Source organism: Nicotiana sylvestris, chromosome 3 (genome assembly GCF_000393655.2).
Source record: "Nicotiana sylvestris chromosome 3, ASM39365v2, whole genome shotgun sequence".
In the NCBI taxonomy this organism is placed as follows: domain Eukaryota; kingdom Viridiplantae; phylum Streptophyta; class Magnoliopsida; order Solanales; family Solanaceae; genus Nicotiana; species Nicotiana sylvestris.
Genome location: NC_091059.1, coordinates 113,319,794 through 113,337,771, shown reverse-complemented (window position 1 = coordinate 113,337,771; position 17,978 = coordinate 113,319,794). Strand labels below are relative to the sequence as shown.

The 17,978-nt window shown below is 40.5% G+C and overlaps 1 protein-coding gene and 1 pseudogene across 1 annotated transcript; one reads left to right on the top strand and one right to left on the bottom strand.

Moving 5' to 3' along the window:
• Positions 1-10,210: 10,210 nt before the first annotated feature.
• On the top strand, positions 10,211-14,022 carry LOC104233383 (uncharacterized). Its single transcript, XM_009786772.2, has 6 exons — positions 10,211-10,462; positions 10,578-10,670; positions 10,860-11,109; positions 11,202-11,298; positions 13,303-13,368; positions 13,480-14,022. The coding sequence occupies exons 1-6, from the start codon at positions 10,297-10,299 to the stop codon at positions 13,678-13,680; spliced, it is 873 nt and encodes a 290-aa protein (XP_009785074.1). The 5' UTR covers positions 10,211-10,296; the 3' UTR covers positions 13,681-14,022.
• Positions 14,023-15,331: 1,309 nt separating this feature from the next.
• Positions 15,332-16,693, bottom strand: LOC104233384 (transcription factor WER-like; annotated as a pseudogene).
• Between the last annotated feature and the right edge of the window lie 1,285 nt (positions 16,694-17,978).

The window sequence follows — 17,978 nt, the reverse complement described above, 5'->3', positions numbered from 1 at the left end:
ACAAGATATTATAGAATTGGAGTGGGTGGTATGCCTACCCCAAGATATTATGAAATAGGAGCGGGTGGTACGCCTACCATAAGATATTATGAAATGGGAGCAGGTGGTACGCCTACCACAAGATATGAAAAATGGGATCGGGTTGCACACCTGCAACACGATGGAAACTGAAAGTAAAAGTTGTCTTTACTTTTCTTTATATGTGTTAGAAGGTATATTGTCAGCTTCCTTATTTATTCCTTGCTATTTTGCTTTATCAGCTATCCTCGAGGCATGTTCCCCTTCCTTAACTTTAATTGCTTATTATCTGTTTACTTTTTCCGCCATATATTATATAACTGCACAAGTTATCTGGAGTCTGGTCCTAGACTCGTCACTACTTCGCCGGGGTTAGGCCAGGAACTTACCAGCACATGGGGTTGATTGTACTGATACTACACTCTACACTATGTGCAGATCTCGGAGCAGCTTTCGGACAGTAGTTGGAAGGCTTCCTTCAGTCCATTCTGAGACCCAAGGTAGACCTGCAAACATTCATGGGCCTTGGCGTCTCCCTCTATCTCTATTTCCTGTTTCCTTTATCTCTTGCTTAGGAACAGTGCTATGTATTTTCTTCAGACTTTGTATGTAGTGACTCTTAGACAGTCTATGGTACTGTGACACCATATTTTGGGGTATTAAACTTTAAAAGTGGTAATAGACGTATCTCTAAGCTTAATAAATGTTGACTTCCGCCCATTTCCTAACTTCCATTTTATTTATATTGTCGCCCTATGTTTGTTTTAAAAGAAGTAATATGAAAAAGGTAGTAAATAGTTAAGGGTTGGCTTGTCTAGCTCGCATTAGTAGGTGCCATCACGACTCCCGAGGGTGGAAATTTTGGGTCGTGACAAGTTGGTATTAGAGCACTAGGTTACATGGGTCTCACAGTCTACAGCCAAACTTAGTAGAGTCTGAGGGATCGGTACATAGACGTCTGTATTTATCCCCGAGAGGCGACAGAGTTAGGAAAACTTCACATTTGTTCTTTCGTGCGATTCTGTTTCCCAATACTGATTGAATTTCTATTTCGTTCTTTTGCAGATGGCGAGAACACGCGCTTCCTCATCTACCGCTCAGCAGCAGCTTCCGCTAGGGGCAAAGGGCGAGGCCGAGGACGAGGCCGAGGTAGGGGCAGAGTTTAGCCCCGAGCAGCAGCACCGGTGGCAGAGCCTCAGGTTGATTTTGAGGAGGAGGTTCCGGCCCCAACAGTTCCGGTGGGCCAAGCTCAAGTCCCAGAGGGGTTTATTGCTACCCTAGTTCTTCAGGACGCTCTGGTCCGATTGGTGGGCCTCATGGAGAGTGTCACCCGAGTAGGTTTGCTTCCTGTAGCACCAGCCACTTCTCAGGTTGGAGGAGGGGCTTAGACTCCTACTACACACACTCCGGAGCAGGTAGCTCCCCAGATTTAGACTCCAGCGGTTCAGCCAGTTGGAGCAGTACAGCCAGGTGTCACAGCTTAGACCGACGATGGAGCGGCGATGTCTGCCGATGCTTTGTGGAGGCTGGATAGGTTCACCAAGCTCTTCACTACTACTTTCAGCGATGCTTCTTCTGAGGATCCCCAGGATTTCCTATATAGCTATCACGAGGTTCTCAAGAACATGGGCATTGTTGAGACCAATGGGGTCGATTTTGCTACATTCCGCTTGTCTGGATCCACCAAGACTTGGTGGAGGGATTATTGCTTAGCTAGGCCAGCCGGGTCGCCATCTTTGACTTGGGAGAAGTTTACAGTGTTGTTTCTAGAGAAATTTCTCCTCGTGACTTAGAGAGAGGCCTATCGGAGCAGTTTGAGCGCCTCCATCAGGGTTCCATGACGGTCACCCAGTATGAGACTAGGTTCATCGACTTAGCTCGCCATGCTCTTGTCATACTTCCTACCGAGAGAGAGAGGGTGAAGAGGTTTATTGACGGTCTTATTCAGCCGATTCGTCTTCAGATGGCCAAGGAGGCCGGGAGTGAGATCACTTTTTTAGGAGGCGGCCAATGTGGCCCGCAGAGTTGAGATGGTTCTGTCGTAGGGAGGTGGTCAAGGGTCGGATAAGATGCCCTGTCAATCAGACAGATTCAGTGGTACCTCGTCTGGAGGTAGAGATTCATATGGTAGAGGCCATCTTCCTAGGCACTTTCAGTCAGCTCTTTAGGTTTCTTACGGTGCTTCCGGTAGCCGTGGTCCTTCGATGTAGTATTCTGACCAGCAGTCCTTCAGTGCACAACCATCACCTATCAGTGCACCACCGCTTCAGAGTTTTCAGGGTCGACAACCCCAGCAGCCGAGAGCTTGTTTTACTTGTGGTGACCCGAGGTACATTGCTAGGTATTGCCCTCGAGCTTTGAGCAGTTCTCCACATCAGGGTTCTCGTGCTATGGTTCAGGCACCAGATGTTCCACAGATCGCCCAGCCAGCTAGAGGTGGGGGTAGAGGTACTAGAGGTGGAGGTAGAGGTCCTAGAGGTGGAGCTCAGGCTGCCAAAGGTGGAGGCCAGCCAGCAGCAAGACATCTCAGAGAGGTAGTTCAGGGTGGTGGGGCCCAGCCTCGATGTTATGCCCTTCCAGCAAGGCCCGAGGATGAGTCTTCAGATGTAGTGATCACATGTACGGTTCTGGTTTGTGATAGAGAAGCTTCAGTGTTATTTGATCCAGGTTCTACATACTCGTATGTGTCATCTTATTTTGCACCGTATCTGATCATGCCTAGTAATTCATTGAGTGTTCTTGTTTATGTGTCTACACCGGTGGGTGATTCTATTGTGGTTGATCGAGTCCATCGTTCTTGTATTGTGGTGATTGGGGGTCTTGAGACTCGTGTAGATTTGTTGCTTTTAGACATGATCGACTTCGATGTTATTTTAGGGATGGATTGGTTATCACCTTACCATGCTATCTTGGACTGTCATGCCAAGACTGTGACCTTGGTTTTGCTAGGTATGCCTCGTTTAGAGTAGAGACGAACTCCTGGTCATTCTACCCGTAGCGTTATCTCTTATGTGAAGGCTCGGCATATGGTCGAGAAGGGGTGTTTGGCCTATTTGGCTTACGTTCGTGATTCCAGTGCTGAGGTTCCTTCTATTGATTCTGTGCCCGTGGTTCGTGAGTTTCCTGAGGTTTTCCCTTCAGACTTGCCAGGGATGCCACCCGACAGGGATATTGACTTCTGTATTGATTTAGCTCCCGGCACTCAGCCCATATCTATCTCACCGTATCGCATGGCCCCGCCAGAGTTGAAAGAGTTGAAGGAACGGTTGCAAGACTTGCTTGAGAAGGGTTTCATTAGACCTAGCGTTTCGCCTTGGGGTACACCGGTGTTGTTTGTTAAGAAAAAGGATGGTTCGATGAGCAGTTGAACAAGGTCACAATCAAAAATAAATATCCATTGCCGAGGATTGACGATTTGTTCAATCAGCTTCAGGGTGCCAAGGTATTTTCAAAAATCGTCTTGAGATCTGGCTATTATCAGTTGAGGATTAGGGCATACGATGTCCCTAAGACAGCTTTCCACACTCGGTACGGGCATTATGAGTTCTTGGTCATGTCATTTGGGTTGACAAATGCCCCAACCGCTTTTATAGATTTGATGAACCGAGTGTTCAGGCCTTATTTGGACTCGTTCATAATAGTCTTCATTGATGATATTTTGATATATTCCCGCAGCTAGGAGGAGCACGAGCATCATGTCAGAGTCGTCCTTCAGACTCTGAAGGATAGTTAGTTATATGCTAAGTTCTCGAAGTGTGAGTTCTGGTTGAGTTCAGTTGCATTCCTGGGTCACGTTGTATCAGCAAAGGGTATTCAGGTTAATCCGAAGAAGATTGAGGCAGTCAAGAACTGGCCTAGACCAGCATCAGCTACAGAGATTCGGAGTTTCTTAGTATTGGCGGGCTTCTATCATCGGTTCGTGGAGGGGTTCTCATCTATTGCAGCCCCAATGACTAGGTTGACCCAGAAGGGTGCCCAGTTCAGATGGTCAGACGAGTGTGAGGCGAGATTTCAGAAGCTCAACACAACTCTGACTACCGCACCTGTGTTGGTTTTGCCCACAAGTTCATGGCCTTACATAGTTTTTTGCAATGCTTCCCATATTGGGCTTGGTGCAGTGTTGATGCAGGATGACAAGGTCATTGCCTATGCTTCGAGGCAGTTGAAGATTCATGAGAAAAACTATCCGGTCCATGATTTAGAGTTAGCAGCCATTGTTCACGCATTGAAGATTTGGAGGCATTATCTGTATGGCGTGGCATGTGAGGTGTTCACAGATCACAAGAATCTTTAGCATTTGTTCAAGCAAAAGGAGTTGAATTTGAGGCAGAGGAGATGGTTAGAGTTGTTGAAGGATTATGATATCACTATCTTAAATCACCCGGGAAAGGCCAATGTGGTGGCCAATGCTTTGAGTAGAAAATTAGCCAGTATGGGCAGTTTTGCTTATATTCCGGTTGGTGAGAGGCCGCTTGCTTTGATGTTCAGGCTTTGGCCAATCGGTTTGTGAGGTTGGATATTTCTGAGCCTAGTCGAGTATTAGCTTGCACGGTCGCTCGATCTTCATTATCGGAGCGTATCGTGATCGACAGTTTGATGATCCCCATTTGTGTGTCCTTAGAGACACGGTGCAGCATGTAGGTGCCAAGCAGGTTACCTTAGGTGATGATAGAGTTTTGAGATTACAGGGGCAAGTTTGTGTGCCTAATGTGGATGGGCTTCGAGAGTTGATTTTAGAGGAGGCCCATAGTTCCCGGTACTCTATTCATCCGGGCGCCGCGAAGATGTATCAGGAATTGCGGCATTATTATTGGTGGCGTAGAGTGAAGAAGGATATTGTTGCATATGTGGCTCAATGTTGGAATTGTCAGCAGGTTAAGTATGAGCATCAAAGGCCTGGTGGATTATTTTAGAGGATTGAGCTTCCCGAGTGGAAGTGGGAGCGGATCACTATGGACTTCATTACTGGACTTCCGCTGACTCGGAAGAAGTTTGACGCAATTTGGGTCATTGTTGATAGGCTGACCAAGTCAGCGCATTTCATTCCTGTGGAAATCTCTTATTCATCCGAGAGATTAGCTGAGATCTATATCCGAGAAATTGTTCGTCTTCATGGCGTGCCTGTATCTATCATTTCGGACCGAGGTACGCAGTTTACCTCGCGTTTCTAGAGTGCAGTTCAGTGAGAGTTGGGCATTCAGATTGAGTTAAGTACAACATTTCATCCTCAAACGGACGGGCTGTCCGAGCGGACTATTCAGATTTTGGATGATATGCTTCGAGCCTGTGTCATGGACTTTGGAGACTCGTGGGATCAGTTTTTGCCTTTAGCAGAGTTTGCCTACAACAACAGCTACCAGTCGAGTATCCAGATGGCTCCTTATGAGGCTTTGTATGGTAGGCGATATCGATCTCCAGTTGGATAGTTTGAGCCGGGAGAGGCTCGGTTGTTGGGTACGGATCTGGTTCAGAAGGCCTTGGACAAGGTCAGGATCATTCAGGATAGGCTTCGTACGACTCAGTCCAGGTAAAAGAGTTATGCAGACCGCAAGGTTCGAGATGTGGCTTTTATGGTTGGTGAGCGGGTATTGCTCCGAGTGTCGCCTATGAAGGGCGTGATGAGATTCGGGAAGAAGGACAAGCTTAGCCCTAGTTTCATTGGTCCATTTGAGCTTCTTGATAGAGTGGGACATGTGGTTTATAGACTTGCATTGCCGCCTAGCTTATCAGCCGTGCATCCAGTATTTCATGTGTCCATGCTTCGGAAATATCACGGCGATCCATCCCTCATGTTAGATTTTAGCACTGTCCAGTTGGACAATGACTTGTCTTATGAGGAGGAGCCGGTGGCTATTCTAGACCGGCAAGCCCGTCAGTTGAGATCGAAGAGTTTTCCTTTGGTTCGTGTTCAGTGGAGAGGTCAGCCTCCTGAGGCATCGACCTGGGAATCCGAGTCCGATATGCGTAGCCGTTATCCTCATCTTTTCCTCGACTCAGGTACTTCCTTCTTCTGTCCGTTTGAGGACGAACGATTGTTTTAGAGGTGGAGAATGTGAAGACCCAAAGAGTCATCACTTGCTTTCAGTTGATTTCTGTGTCTCTGAGGCCTTGAAAACCTCATTAGAGTTGCCTCGATTTGCGTGCACAGTCCGGGCGCATAGCTAGAAAGCTTCAATATGAAACTCTGTGAAAATTGCTAAGTTTTGATGTTAAAATGAATAAATTTGACTTTGGTCAATATTTTGGGTAAACGGACCCGAATTCGTGATTCGACGGCCCCGGAGGGTCCGTAGGGAAATATGGGACTTGGGCGTACGCCCGGAATCGAATTCCAAGGTCCCAAGCCCGAGAAATGAATTTTTAAGTGAAATTGTTTTCAGAAATTTGAAATGAAAACGATTAAAAAGCAATGATATCGGGCCCGTATTTTGGTTGCGGCGCCCAGTACATGTCTTATATATGATTTGAGTCATTCCTGTGAAATTTGGTTAAAAACGGACGTCGTTTAACGCGATTCGAACCTTAATTGAGAAATTTGATGTTTAAAAGAGTTTTGAGAAATTTCATTGATCTCGAGGTTTAATTCGATGCTCGTGATGTTATTTTGGTAATTTGATTACATGAATATGTCCGTAGGATGTTTTTGAGGTTGTGTGTATACTTGGGTTGGAGTTTCGAGGGCTCGGATGAGTTTCGGGTAGGTTTCGGGATGCCTTAGGCTTAGAAAGTCAGATTTTGCAGGTTCAGGATGTTGCAGGTCTCTGAACCCTCTAGTGCGGTCCGCGAGAAAACACGTGCGACTGCGGTCGCCTTTGTGCGGAGCGCGGTAGAGCCTGTGCGGCCGCAGTTGCCTTTGTGTGGTTCGCACAAGGTGCTGAGCTGCACGTCTTCAGGGAGACCTGTGCGGCCGCGGTCCATTTGATGCGGTCCGCATAGGGGGGTCTGAGAGGGGTACAAATAAACGGGAATTTCAGTTATTTTCACCTTTCAAAACCCCAGAAACATATAGGCGATTTTTCAAACAACCTTTCTTCTCCAAAATGTTGGTAAGTGATTTCTAACTCATTTTCTTCACTCCTTAACATCTTTTAACATGATTTTAACTTCAAATCAAAGATTTTCATGGGGGAAATTGGGTGTTTTGGGTAGAACCTAGGTTTTTCTAAAATTGGGGGTTTGGACCTCAATTTGAGGTCCGATTTCAAAACAAATTATATATTTGGGTTCGTGGGGGAATGGGTAGCCAGTTTTTGGTGCGAACCTCGGGTTTCGACCGCGTGGGCCCGGGGGTGATTTTGACTTTTTGGGTAAAACTTTGGAAAACTCATTTCATGCATTGGGGTTGATTCATTCAGCACTTATTGATGTAATTAAGTAACTTGTGACTAGATTCGAGCGGATTGGTGGTATAATCGAGAGGTAAAGCTATAATTGAGACTTGAGTGGTGTTCAAGGCATCGAGGTAAGTGTTTGGTCTAACCCTAGCTTGAGGGATTAGGAGTTGAGTCATATTTGCTGCTTGCTTCTTGTTGAGTACGACGTATAGACATGGTGACGAGTATCTATACGTTGGTGTCAAGCATGACCGTGAGTCTTAAATTGAAAGTTGTTATGTTCTTAAATGATACTTGGGTGCCTTACTTAATGATCTTCTATGATTGAGCATTTTCAATAATTGAACTGAGTACAAGCTAAGTTGAGATTGGTTATAGTTGATTCTCCCTTGCCAGGATGACTATTTCAATATTGTTGTTCCCTTGTCGGGAAAATTATTACATTATTGTGTTCCCTTGCTGGGAAGTTATTATATTGATTATTTTCCCTTATCGGGATTCCTTGAAATTGCAAGATATTATGAAATGGGAGCGGGTGGTACGCCTAACACAAGATATTATAAAATGGGAGCGGGTGGTACGCCTACCACAAGATATTATGAAATAGGAGCGGGTGGTACGCCTAACACAAGATATTATGAAATAGGAGCGGGTGGTACGCCTACCACAAGATATTATGAAATGGGAGCGGGTGGTACGCCTACCACAAGATATTATGAAATGAGAGCGGGTGGTACGCCTATCACAAGATATTATTAAATAAGAGCAGGTGGTACACCTACCACAAGATATTATGAAATGAGAGCGGGTGGTACGCCGACCACAAGATATTAGAAATGGAAGCGGGTGGTACGCCTACCACAAGATATGAGAAATGAGATCGGGTTGCACGCTTGCAACAAGATGGAAACTGAAAGTGAAAGTTGTCTTTACTTTTCTTTATATGTGTTAGAATTTATATTGTCAGCTTCCTTACTATTTTGCTTTATTAGCTATCTCCGAGGCATGTTCCCCTTCCCCAACTTTAATTGCTTATTATCTGCTTACTTTTCCGCCATATATTATATAACTGCATAGGTTATCTGGAGTCTGGTCCTAGCCTCGTCACTACTTCGCCGGGGTTAGGCCAGACACTTACCAGCACATGGGGTAGGTTGCGCTGATACTACACTCTGCACTGTGTGCAGATCCCGGAGCAGCTTTCGGGCAGTAGTTGAAGGGCTTCCTTCAGTCCATCCGGAGACCCAAGGTAGACCTGCAAACGTTCGCGGGCCCTGGCTTTTCCCTCTACCTCTATTTCCTATTTCCTTTATCTCTTGCTCAGGAACAATGCTATGTATTTCCTTCAGACTTTGTATGTAGTGACTCTTAGACAGTCTGTGGTACTGTGACACAAGATTTTGGGGTATTGAAGTTTAAAAGTGGTAATAGACATAGCTCTAAGCTTAATAAATGTTGACTTCCGCCTATTTCCTAACTTCCGTTTTATTTATATTGTCGCCTTATGTTTGTTTTAAAAGAAGTAATATGAAACAGGTAGTAGATAGTTAAGGGTTGGCTTGCCTATCTCATATTAGTAGGCGCCATCACTACTTCCGAGGGTGGGAATTCCGGGTTGTGATAATATTGTTCACAAATAAGGTTAGATACAAAGCTTGTACTAAATATAGAATTATTATTTCAACTTAAAATTAATGTGTAAGATACAAAACGAAATTTTAATTGATTCTTTCTCAAAAAAGATACCTACCATAACAGAATTGTACACAAATTTAAGTAAAGATACTTATAGCTATAATATATTTGTTTGCTTAATGAAAATTGCATCCCTCTTTGTGTACGTCCAACATATTCTCAAAAGGAGAACATTTTTAGTTTAAAAAGAATAAATTATACAAAAAATTTAATTAAAAATACTTATAGTAATGTATATGATACCTATATTAATGTATATTGTTCGCAAATAAGGTTAGATACAAATCTTGTACTAAATATAAAATTATTATTTCAACTTAAAATTAATGTGTAAGATACAAAACGAAATTTTAATTGATTCTTTCTCAAAAAAAGATACCTAGCATAACTGAATTATATACAAATTTAATTAAAGATACCTATAGCTATAATATATTTGTTTGCTTAATGAAAATTGCATCCCTTTTTCTGTACGTCCAATATATTCTCAAAAAGAGAACATTTTTAGTTTAAAAAAGAATAAATTATACATAAAATTTAATAAAAATACTTAATGTATATGATGCCTATATTAATGTATATTGTTCGCAAATAAGGTCAGATACAAAGCTTGTACTAAATATAGAATTATTATTTTAACTTAAAATTAATGTGTAAGATACAAAATAAAATTTTAGTTGATTCTTTCTCAAAAAAGGATACCTATCATAACTGAATTGTACACAAATTTAAGTAAAGATACTTATAGCTATAATATATTTGTTTGCTCAATGAAAGTTGCATCCCTCTTTGTGTACGTCCAACAAATTCTCAAAAAGAGAACATTTTTAGTTTAAATGTTCAAATAATTGGCTTTGATTTATTAAAAAATGAAATTCAATTTACAGAAAATCTTGGACTACTACTTTCATTAAATAATTTTTCATTTATAATCCAAATTTTTTTTGTTGTCTTAAAATTGCCAAGTGGTTTCATTTTAGCTTGCCACTTGACTTAACCACATTGTAAACTACTCTCCTTTTAATAAAATATAGATAGATAGATAGATAGATATAGAATATAGATATAGATAGAGATATAGATAAATACCGTGGAAACAATTTTAAAAAAAAATTATTAATTTATTACTACTAGGATGAATTAAAAAAGAAATTTAAAGGGACAAAGGTTGGAAGTCCGGACAAGATTGATCAGTGACGGTTGAGGCTGCGGGATTAATCGACGGAGGCCAAACCAAAAGGAGTACTATATGGAAGCGCTAAGAGCCTCATACGCAGACGATTCTTCCGACTCCGACTCTGGGTCCAGTCCCACCCCTCCACTGCCGTCAGCTTCTACATCCATTGCTGAAGAGACAATAGTGGCCCCTCTGCCTCCACCTCCTATTTCACTCCTTCACCCGCCCAACTCTCTTGGTAACTTTTCTTTTGCATTACTATCAAAGTTTACTTAAAAGCAGGGAAAAAACTGATACAAGACGTGTGTTTGAGAATTTATGCTCACTAAGTGTTTGATGTTTTGCTTGTGAAGTTCCTTTGGACTCCTTGTCCAGCAGTCAAGTCAATCGCGTTCGAAGCTTTCCTCACGTTGAAGGCAATTATGCTTTACATGTGTATATCCCCGGTAATTTCATCTACCTTCCGAATCTAGGGAGCATTTCAGCTTCCTCTAATTTTATTTTTGTGAATTGAGCAAAGAGCAGAATAACTTAATAGTGCAATTTTCATTCATCTCTTTTTGCCATATTGTTATTGATTAGTCTATTGGTAGGTTGGTATGCACTTATTTTCTTAATTTTTCTTTACATTCTAGTTTATGTACCACCTACAACAAGGACGGAGCTGGCCCGTTTTCTAAAGAAGGTCACAGCACTTGTACCTAGTCTACATGCTGTTGATGTCGATATACCATTGAGTGGTTTGTTGAAAGATGAGGCCCTGCTTGAACAAGTGGTGTTGGGTAGAGAGTTTCACATTAGTTTGGGTAGAACTGTCCCAATCCGTGTGCATCAGATTAATTCAATGGTCTCCATGCTACGCCAGAAGCTTCAGTTTCAGAGGAGGTGAGGTGGCATTAGTGATGCTAATCATGCTATGCTCTGATTTTATTTTGGGTATGGTTTGTTTGGTAACCATTGTCTAATAATTGACATAGGTATTTGATAGATTTTACCAAATGGGAGATCTTTGTCAATGATGATTCAACTCGCACATTCATGTCATTGGAAGTTGTAGCAGGAGGCTTAGCCCAGGTATGGAAAATGGATTTCTTCAGTAGTTATTGTTGAAAACAGAGTTTCAGTTTTGGATTGTCTCCACTCCTAGGTGAACTCCCGAGAATGCTTGAAGTCATAAGTATGCTCCTTGTGTAGAAGTTTGTTGCTGGTACATCTTTTAGGCCCCTTAATATACGATAGATATCGAGGAGCATGCTTGTGTGCGCAAAATTCAAATTTAGAGTTAATGAAAGGTAACGTAACTTGAGAAAAAGGGAGTCTTAGTATATGGGAAAAAACTACCCAACTGACCAGCATAACCCTTCTCTTTCCCAACTGACCAGCTTAACCCTTTTCTTTCCTTGTTACTGAGGTGGTTATATGGATATCTTAGAGGAAAAACTTACAATACGCTTCATAATTTGAGTTGGATCAACTAACTTGCTATCCCGTATTTAATGGTGTAGATAAAGAGTCCATGCGTGTGTTCTGAATTATATGACCTGTATTATTATTTTTCGTATTCAAGAGAAATATATCAATGTGGTTGAAAGCTGCCTCTATGGTCAACTGTGATAGGACTGGTAATTTTGAACTCATGGCTAGTATAAGAAATAATAAACTAGAAATACAGACATACAACTAAGGAATTGTATTGAAGTTGCTGCTTATCTGTATTGCCCAACCCTCCTCTTCCCACTGCCGCAGCTATCTACTACATAGAAGGTTCTGTATATGGTATCTTTTTCTCTTAGGGCCACGATATCCATAAGCTTCTCTTTTACTGATGGGGGTTCGAATAGATTTTATGAGAATGTTCACAACTGATATTGTTTGTTGTCTCACAAACATTGATAAACTGAAGATATATTGATTCAACCAGAAATCCGCAGTAACAGAAAGAATGAAGAGGTAAAGGTCAACCATCAGTCAGAAGATTCAGTTGAGCGCATGCATATTATTTTTGTCGAATAAAATTATTCAAAACAACATCAACAATATGGAAAGCAAAATGAAGTGTGCCTATACTCGTCTCTATTGCAATGTGATTAACCAAAGTTTCTTTTAACAATGGATTTATAGTAGAGATTAAGAAAATATATGGATGATAAAGTTTCTTTTTACTAATGGATTTATGGTAGAGATTGAGATAAGAAATGGATGATGTCTTTTTGGCAGACAATTATAATTGGTTGGTCCTCTAGTTTAGGAAGGAGGATGACAAATGGTTGATGTCTTTATAGAAGTCATAATAATAGGTTGGCCAACAAGTTTGGGAGGACAATACATTAACTTTTTGATAAGGGAGGACAATACATTAACTTTTGTTATTTTATGTGGATTTTAACCAAAACAAGGAGCAGAGGGATGGAATGCCAAATTTTGGAGTGAATGGATACATAAAACTATAATAGACTAACAAAGAGAGTGCTAAATATGTATTGTTGGCTGAAAGAGGGGAGTGTTTTCAGTATGTCTGATCAGCTGGACTTGTTATATTCTCTGAAATTGTAATGTAAAACAAGTCCTTTTTCTTTTGTGTGTGTGTATGCATGATATACTGCTTTTGAATAAAACTTTACCTTATAGAAACACTATAAATAAACTAGGGGTTTCCGGTAAAGCTAATGGTAGCAGCAGCGGAGGGCATGCCTGGCTCTACGCACAGAAAGAAAACTCATTGTGGAAGCTTTATTTATTTCCTTTAATCCAAAAGCTGCATGTGGGTTGTTAGAGGTTTTGGTGGTTTCTATTGTTGACTTCTAATCTTAGTTGTGTCTATGGTTATTTCCTGCTTTAATTTTGGTCAATTAATGCTCTATGGTGGTGAGCTTCTAGCTGATATTTGCTTGTTCTGGATGTTCATCTTTCGATGAGTTCAATTATGGAACAATGAGTTTAAACTAAGCTCTCTACTATTTTCCCCTCTGGCGTCATTCATGTCCAGTTAGATAAAAGCTTATTGTTCTTCGTCCTCCACCTGTGATATAATTCTTTGAGGCAAGGGAGGAAACTTACTTGTATCTTTGTGTGTCTCAGATAAGAAAGCAAATCCAAGCTGTTAATGAAGTCTACAAACTTCACAATCTTCCGGAATTTTACAAGGTCTGACCACATAAAGCTATGTTTATTTCACTGCCACTTTCACTTTTAGCCACTGTAATTGATTCTTCCTGTGACAGTGAGATATTACATTTTTTTGGATTTTGATGGCAGGATCCACGACCTCACATCTCAGTAACTTGGGCATTGGGGGATATCAGGGACACCTTGAAGAGAATGGTGGAAGAAGAGATGAAGAAATACAAACTAGTTTCGACTTCACCCCAGAAGTGTATATTCACAAGCAAATTCAATGGCATTTTGTGCAAAATAGGCAATAAGATGCATGAAATCTGCAAGTTTCAGGACGAATAGCCGGCATTTATAGAGTGCAGGACAAACGCCTCAAGTTCTCTTGTGAATTTTAATTACAGTAAGTGCTACCCTATGCATCATCAACCACATTCAAACCCTGCAAACCACTGTTATCAGGGACTGTGAACTTGGATATTATATCTGACTAAAAAATCACATAAAACTGCAGCAAACAGGCCTCTGTTTCTTAGGAAATTAGCTTGGACAATGGACATGCACCGAATGCTGATATTTGATCTGTTGTTCTTAAACTAGAATAGGCTTTTAAAATTAAGCATTCATGTATTTTAAGCATTTCCTGTAATTGACTTAATGTTAATTGCAAACCACTTTCCCGAGGAAGCTGTCTTTCCAACTGATTCCGTTGCCAAGCTACAACAAGAAAGATTCGTAACTAACCTTCCCAGTTCAAGCCACTATGCATTTCCCAGAAGGCTAATGAAAAGAACTTGTTACTAATAAGAAGTCCAATAGAACAAGAGGAAAGGCTGGAATTGTTCATAGGTTTGTCGTTTTAATAAAGATAACAAGACGAAAGGCTCGCCGGAATCAGGAATCTCTGTCCAATCTATGCAGAAAGAAGATAACAAGTCCCGAGTGCATATTCCCAGCATATTAATGATGTAGTAACTTTTAGAAAGGTTCGATTTGTCTAATTCTTGGAGTTTATAACGCAGCGAGAGTGAGCCCTCAAAGTGCTATTCCTGAATCCTGCACTATCACGTATATCTCCAATCTAACTTTTGGGTATAGACGTGACCTTTGTCACTATTTTATGAGAATACACCAACGACCTTCCATCTTAGATATGGACCCAGCATTGAGGTATCATTTGCATCAAACTTGTTTTGGATTAACTTTCACATACTGAAAAAAGAAAAAAGTTCCGAAAGGGAGATCCTTGTGTCAAGTCTTTCTATTGGTACAGGAACTCAGCCTTATAAATTCCCATCATCAGTATCGCTAAGGTTAATCATGAATAAAGTTAATGTCAATACTAGCTACTTTTAGAACAAAGTTGTGAGGGTTGAAGTCATGAATAAGAATAAGTTCTTTATCAGTAATAAGCTCCTTGACTGTGAAATTGGAAATTAATGTTGTCAGTAGTTTACTTCTCCAACTGGTCCAAGTTTAGTCATATTGTCGCACAGAAAAAGAAATATATCACCTTTACTAACCTTCGATATATATGGTTCGATAGCCCTAGTTTCTTATCCCTAACTCCTCCATAAACGCGTGGCTGACTATACCTCTATTCTTTTATTAGGTGCAACAGTTATGGATTCGGACAAAGATCACTTTTAGCCAGCGGTCGAAATTATTTATATTTGATAGTTGCAAAAATATATAAAGTTTGTATATTTTTGTGTACAACATACATAAATGCATATATACAAAAATATATATTTTTTCGGTTATTATTTTGAGAGAAGCTATACAACATCATTTTCTCCGGTTTTTTTTTGGTAGTAATTAAAAATTAGGCAAAAGCAAAGTGAGATGCGCACGAGGTCCATACACCTCAAACTCAAAGCTTTGATAGTTATATACGAACCTAATGAATTGACTTAGATAAGACGTAATAACTTGTATTTAATTTTATTTTCATGTTTAATGAACATACATGATTATGGCTTTGTAAAAAGAGAGATAAACAAAAACTAGGACTGGACATGGATATTTCTATGTTGTTACATCTTTCAGAAAATAAAATGATCTAAACCCCTAATTACATCAAGCCAGAAGGAATTCATATCGAACTGATCGATAGAGTAATTAAAGCTTGTACCAATATCGGAAATGGAACATGCATGGGAGTACTGATCAAACTGATGACAAAGTTGATCAGAGTCAGCAACACCAATATTTTCATCTATTTCCGGGTTGCTCTCCAAGATAACTGTGTTTTCCACGTTAATATCTGATTGATCGTGAAGTGAACTAACGTTGTAACAATTCAGGTACGTTTGTGAGAAATTCACAACATCCATCATTTGGTTTTCTTCACATGTTATAATGCTGCTGCAGGGTGAAGAAACATGAGGTGATAGTAAACTGGTGTTGACAGGTCTTTCGTCAGCTTTGATCGTATTTGTCTTTTCATTTTCTTTGGTTTTCTCCACCCTTTTGCGTCTTGCCTTGGACTTTTCACTAGTGCATTATTTTTGACTCCCAAATGCTTCTTTAAGTGTGTGTGGAAGAAGTTTTTAACTTCGTTGTCTGTTCTTCCTGGCAATCTTGCAGCAATGGTTGACCATCTGTATAGAAACAAGGAAATTCTCTTAGATACTTCTACTTACGTTCCATTAATTAGGATAAGATATTAAATTAAACACGAGAGATTTATAATGCTATGTTGTGTGGGGAAAATGAAAGGGAGCCTTGGAGTAACGGTAAAGTTGTCTCCGTATGAGCTATAGGTCACAGTTTCAAGCCGTAAAATCAGCCACTAATACATGCGTTAGGGTAGACGGCTTTTTTTGTAGGAAAATTAAATTAATTTATTCTCACCTGTTTCCAAGTTCCTGATACATTTTGACGACTATATCAACTTCTTCCATGCTAAAGGGTCCTCTTTTAACATCAGGGCTGAGATAGTTAACCCATCGGAGTCTACAACTTTTCCCCGTTCTTGAAAGCCCTGCAACCATGACCAAAGTTCAAGAGGCTAATTAAGCACAAAGAAATTACCCAAAGGAGTTATAATTAAGTTGTTTTATGCAGGTAGAAATCCGAGAAGGAATCATTAGAAAGTACATATTGAATGGAAATGATTTGAAATGATTCAATTATGTTTTTAGTGCTAAGACCTGCAAATTTGGGCATTTGACTCCAATTCCAAATGCCATATTTCATGATATAAGCTCTCAGTTTTTTGTCTTCTTCAGGAGACCATGCCCCCTTCTTTAACTCCTCCATGTTTGTACTTTTCTGTTGCTGTTGTGGTGGTACTCTTGGCATGATTACAGAGAAGTAGGACTCCAATTTTGTGCTTAAAATTGTTTCAGCGTTCTTTTAGAAATACTTATTTGGGGTTATTTATTTATATTGGAATTTGCCATCCGTTGTATGAATTCTTTAATCAAAGCCTTCCTTCCAAGAAAGAGTCTTTGCGACGACTTCACAGTTTTGTCTCTTAATATTTCTTTTCTTTTGATGGTATTTTTCCTATTTTTATTCTTATTTCAATTCTTTGGAGGATGAGTTTATTTTTGAATGACTGACAGTGGGTTAAAGTTGTCAAGAGGGAGGAAAGATATTATTTCGTTCCTACATTAGTTGGCATAAAGAATGACCAGCTCTTCGTGGTAAATTTGTTTATCCTTAGAGCGAGCTAGTAACAATTGAATTTATACGCAGTTTAAAGGATATGTGATTTAATTTAACATGAATGAATTAAGAACCATAAATAATTGAATTAAAGGAAAACAAAGCGATCAAACCAAATGCGATGGATGATTAAGCCTAGCTTTGCAATGAGTGTTTGGAAATCAGTTCCGATCCAGCCCTCGAAACGGACTCGGTTGTAACTCAATAAACAAGCAGCTGAAGAACACTTTAAACAATAGCTAGAGAACAAAAATTAACTTTATTCTTTGATATGCGTGCCGACAATAGTCCTCAAAATAAAAAAGTTCTTCTCTTTATATAGTAGGGGAAGTTCAATCCTAGTACAAGTATAAGTAAGGTAAAAATCTTTTTCTTCTAGTAAACGCCGATATGCAGTTGATATCGGGCGAGATTTGTGCCGTAATATCCGGTTAAGGATGGATATTTCGGCCCCTCGATTGTCCTGTCTAACCATCTTTCCCGTAGCCTTGGTTCTTCACTTTGCTTGAGCTCAATGCTTGGCCACGTCCGGTTCTGAGTGCACCATTCGTCCTCCCCAGGCTCTGGTCCGTAGAAGCCTTCGGCTTTACCCGAGGCCATATTGGGTTGAGCTATCCTCTCATTTTTTTATCGGGAAATGGTGGTAACCTTTATCTCCAATTTTACCCGCACACAGATAGTCCCCTCACTTTTTGGAGAGCAGATTTATAGAAACGACGAGAAGTGATTAACTGACCCCGTTTCCTTCCTTCGTACGCTATAACGGGCTGACGAGTTAGCGAAATGTCCCATCAGTCGCGTAGTTCTGACTTCGGACACGTGTCAACCGCCGGTTGACAATCCTCGGTGGGCATCAAATGTGAAATGTCACGCATTAATTATTTCCCTCCTATAAAAGCTCACATTTCCCTTTTTTTTTCACTTTTTTACTTTCCGATTTCAAATCTTCATAAGTTACCCTCGAACGT

Bases quoted from the DNA above. Each gene is read 5' to 3' on its own strand.
- LOC104233383 (XM_009786772.2), top strand. From the start codon at position 10,297: ATGGAAGCGCTAAGAGCCTCATACGCAGACGATTCTTCCGACTCCGAC. The intron at 10,463-10,577 runs GTAACTTTTCTT...TTGCTTGTGAAG, and splicing joins TCACCCGCCCAACTCTCTTG to TTCCTTTGGACTCCTTGTCC. The intron at 11,299-13,302 runs GTATGGAAAATG...TGTGTGTCTCAG, and splicing joins TAGCAGGAGGCTTAGCCCAG to ATAAGAAAGCAAATCCAAGC.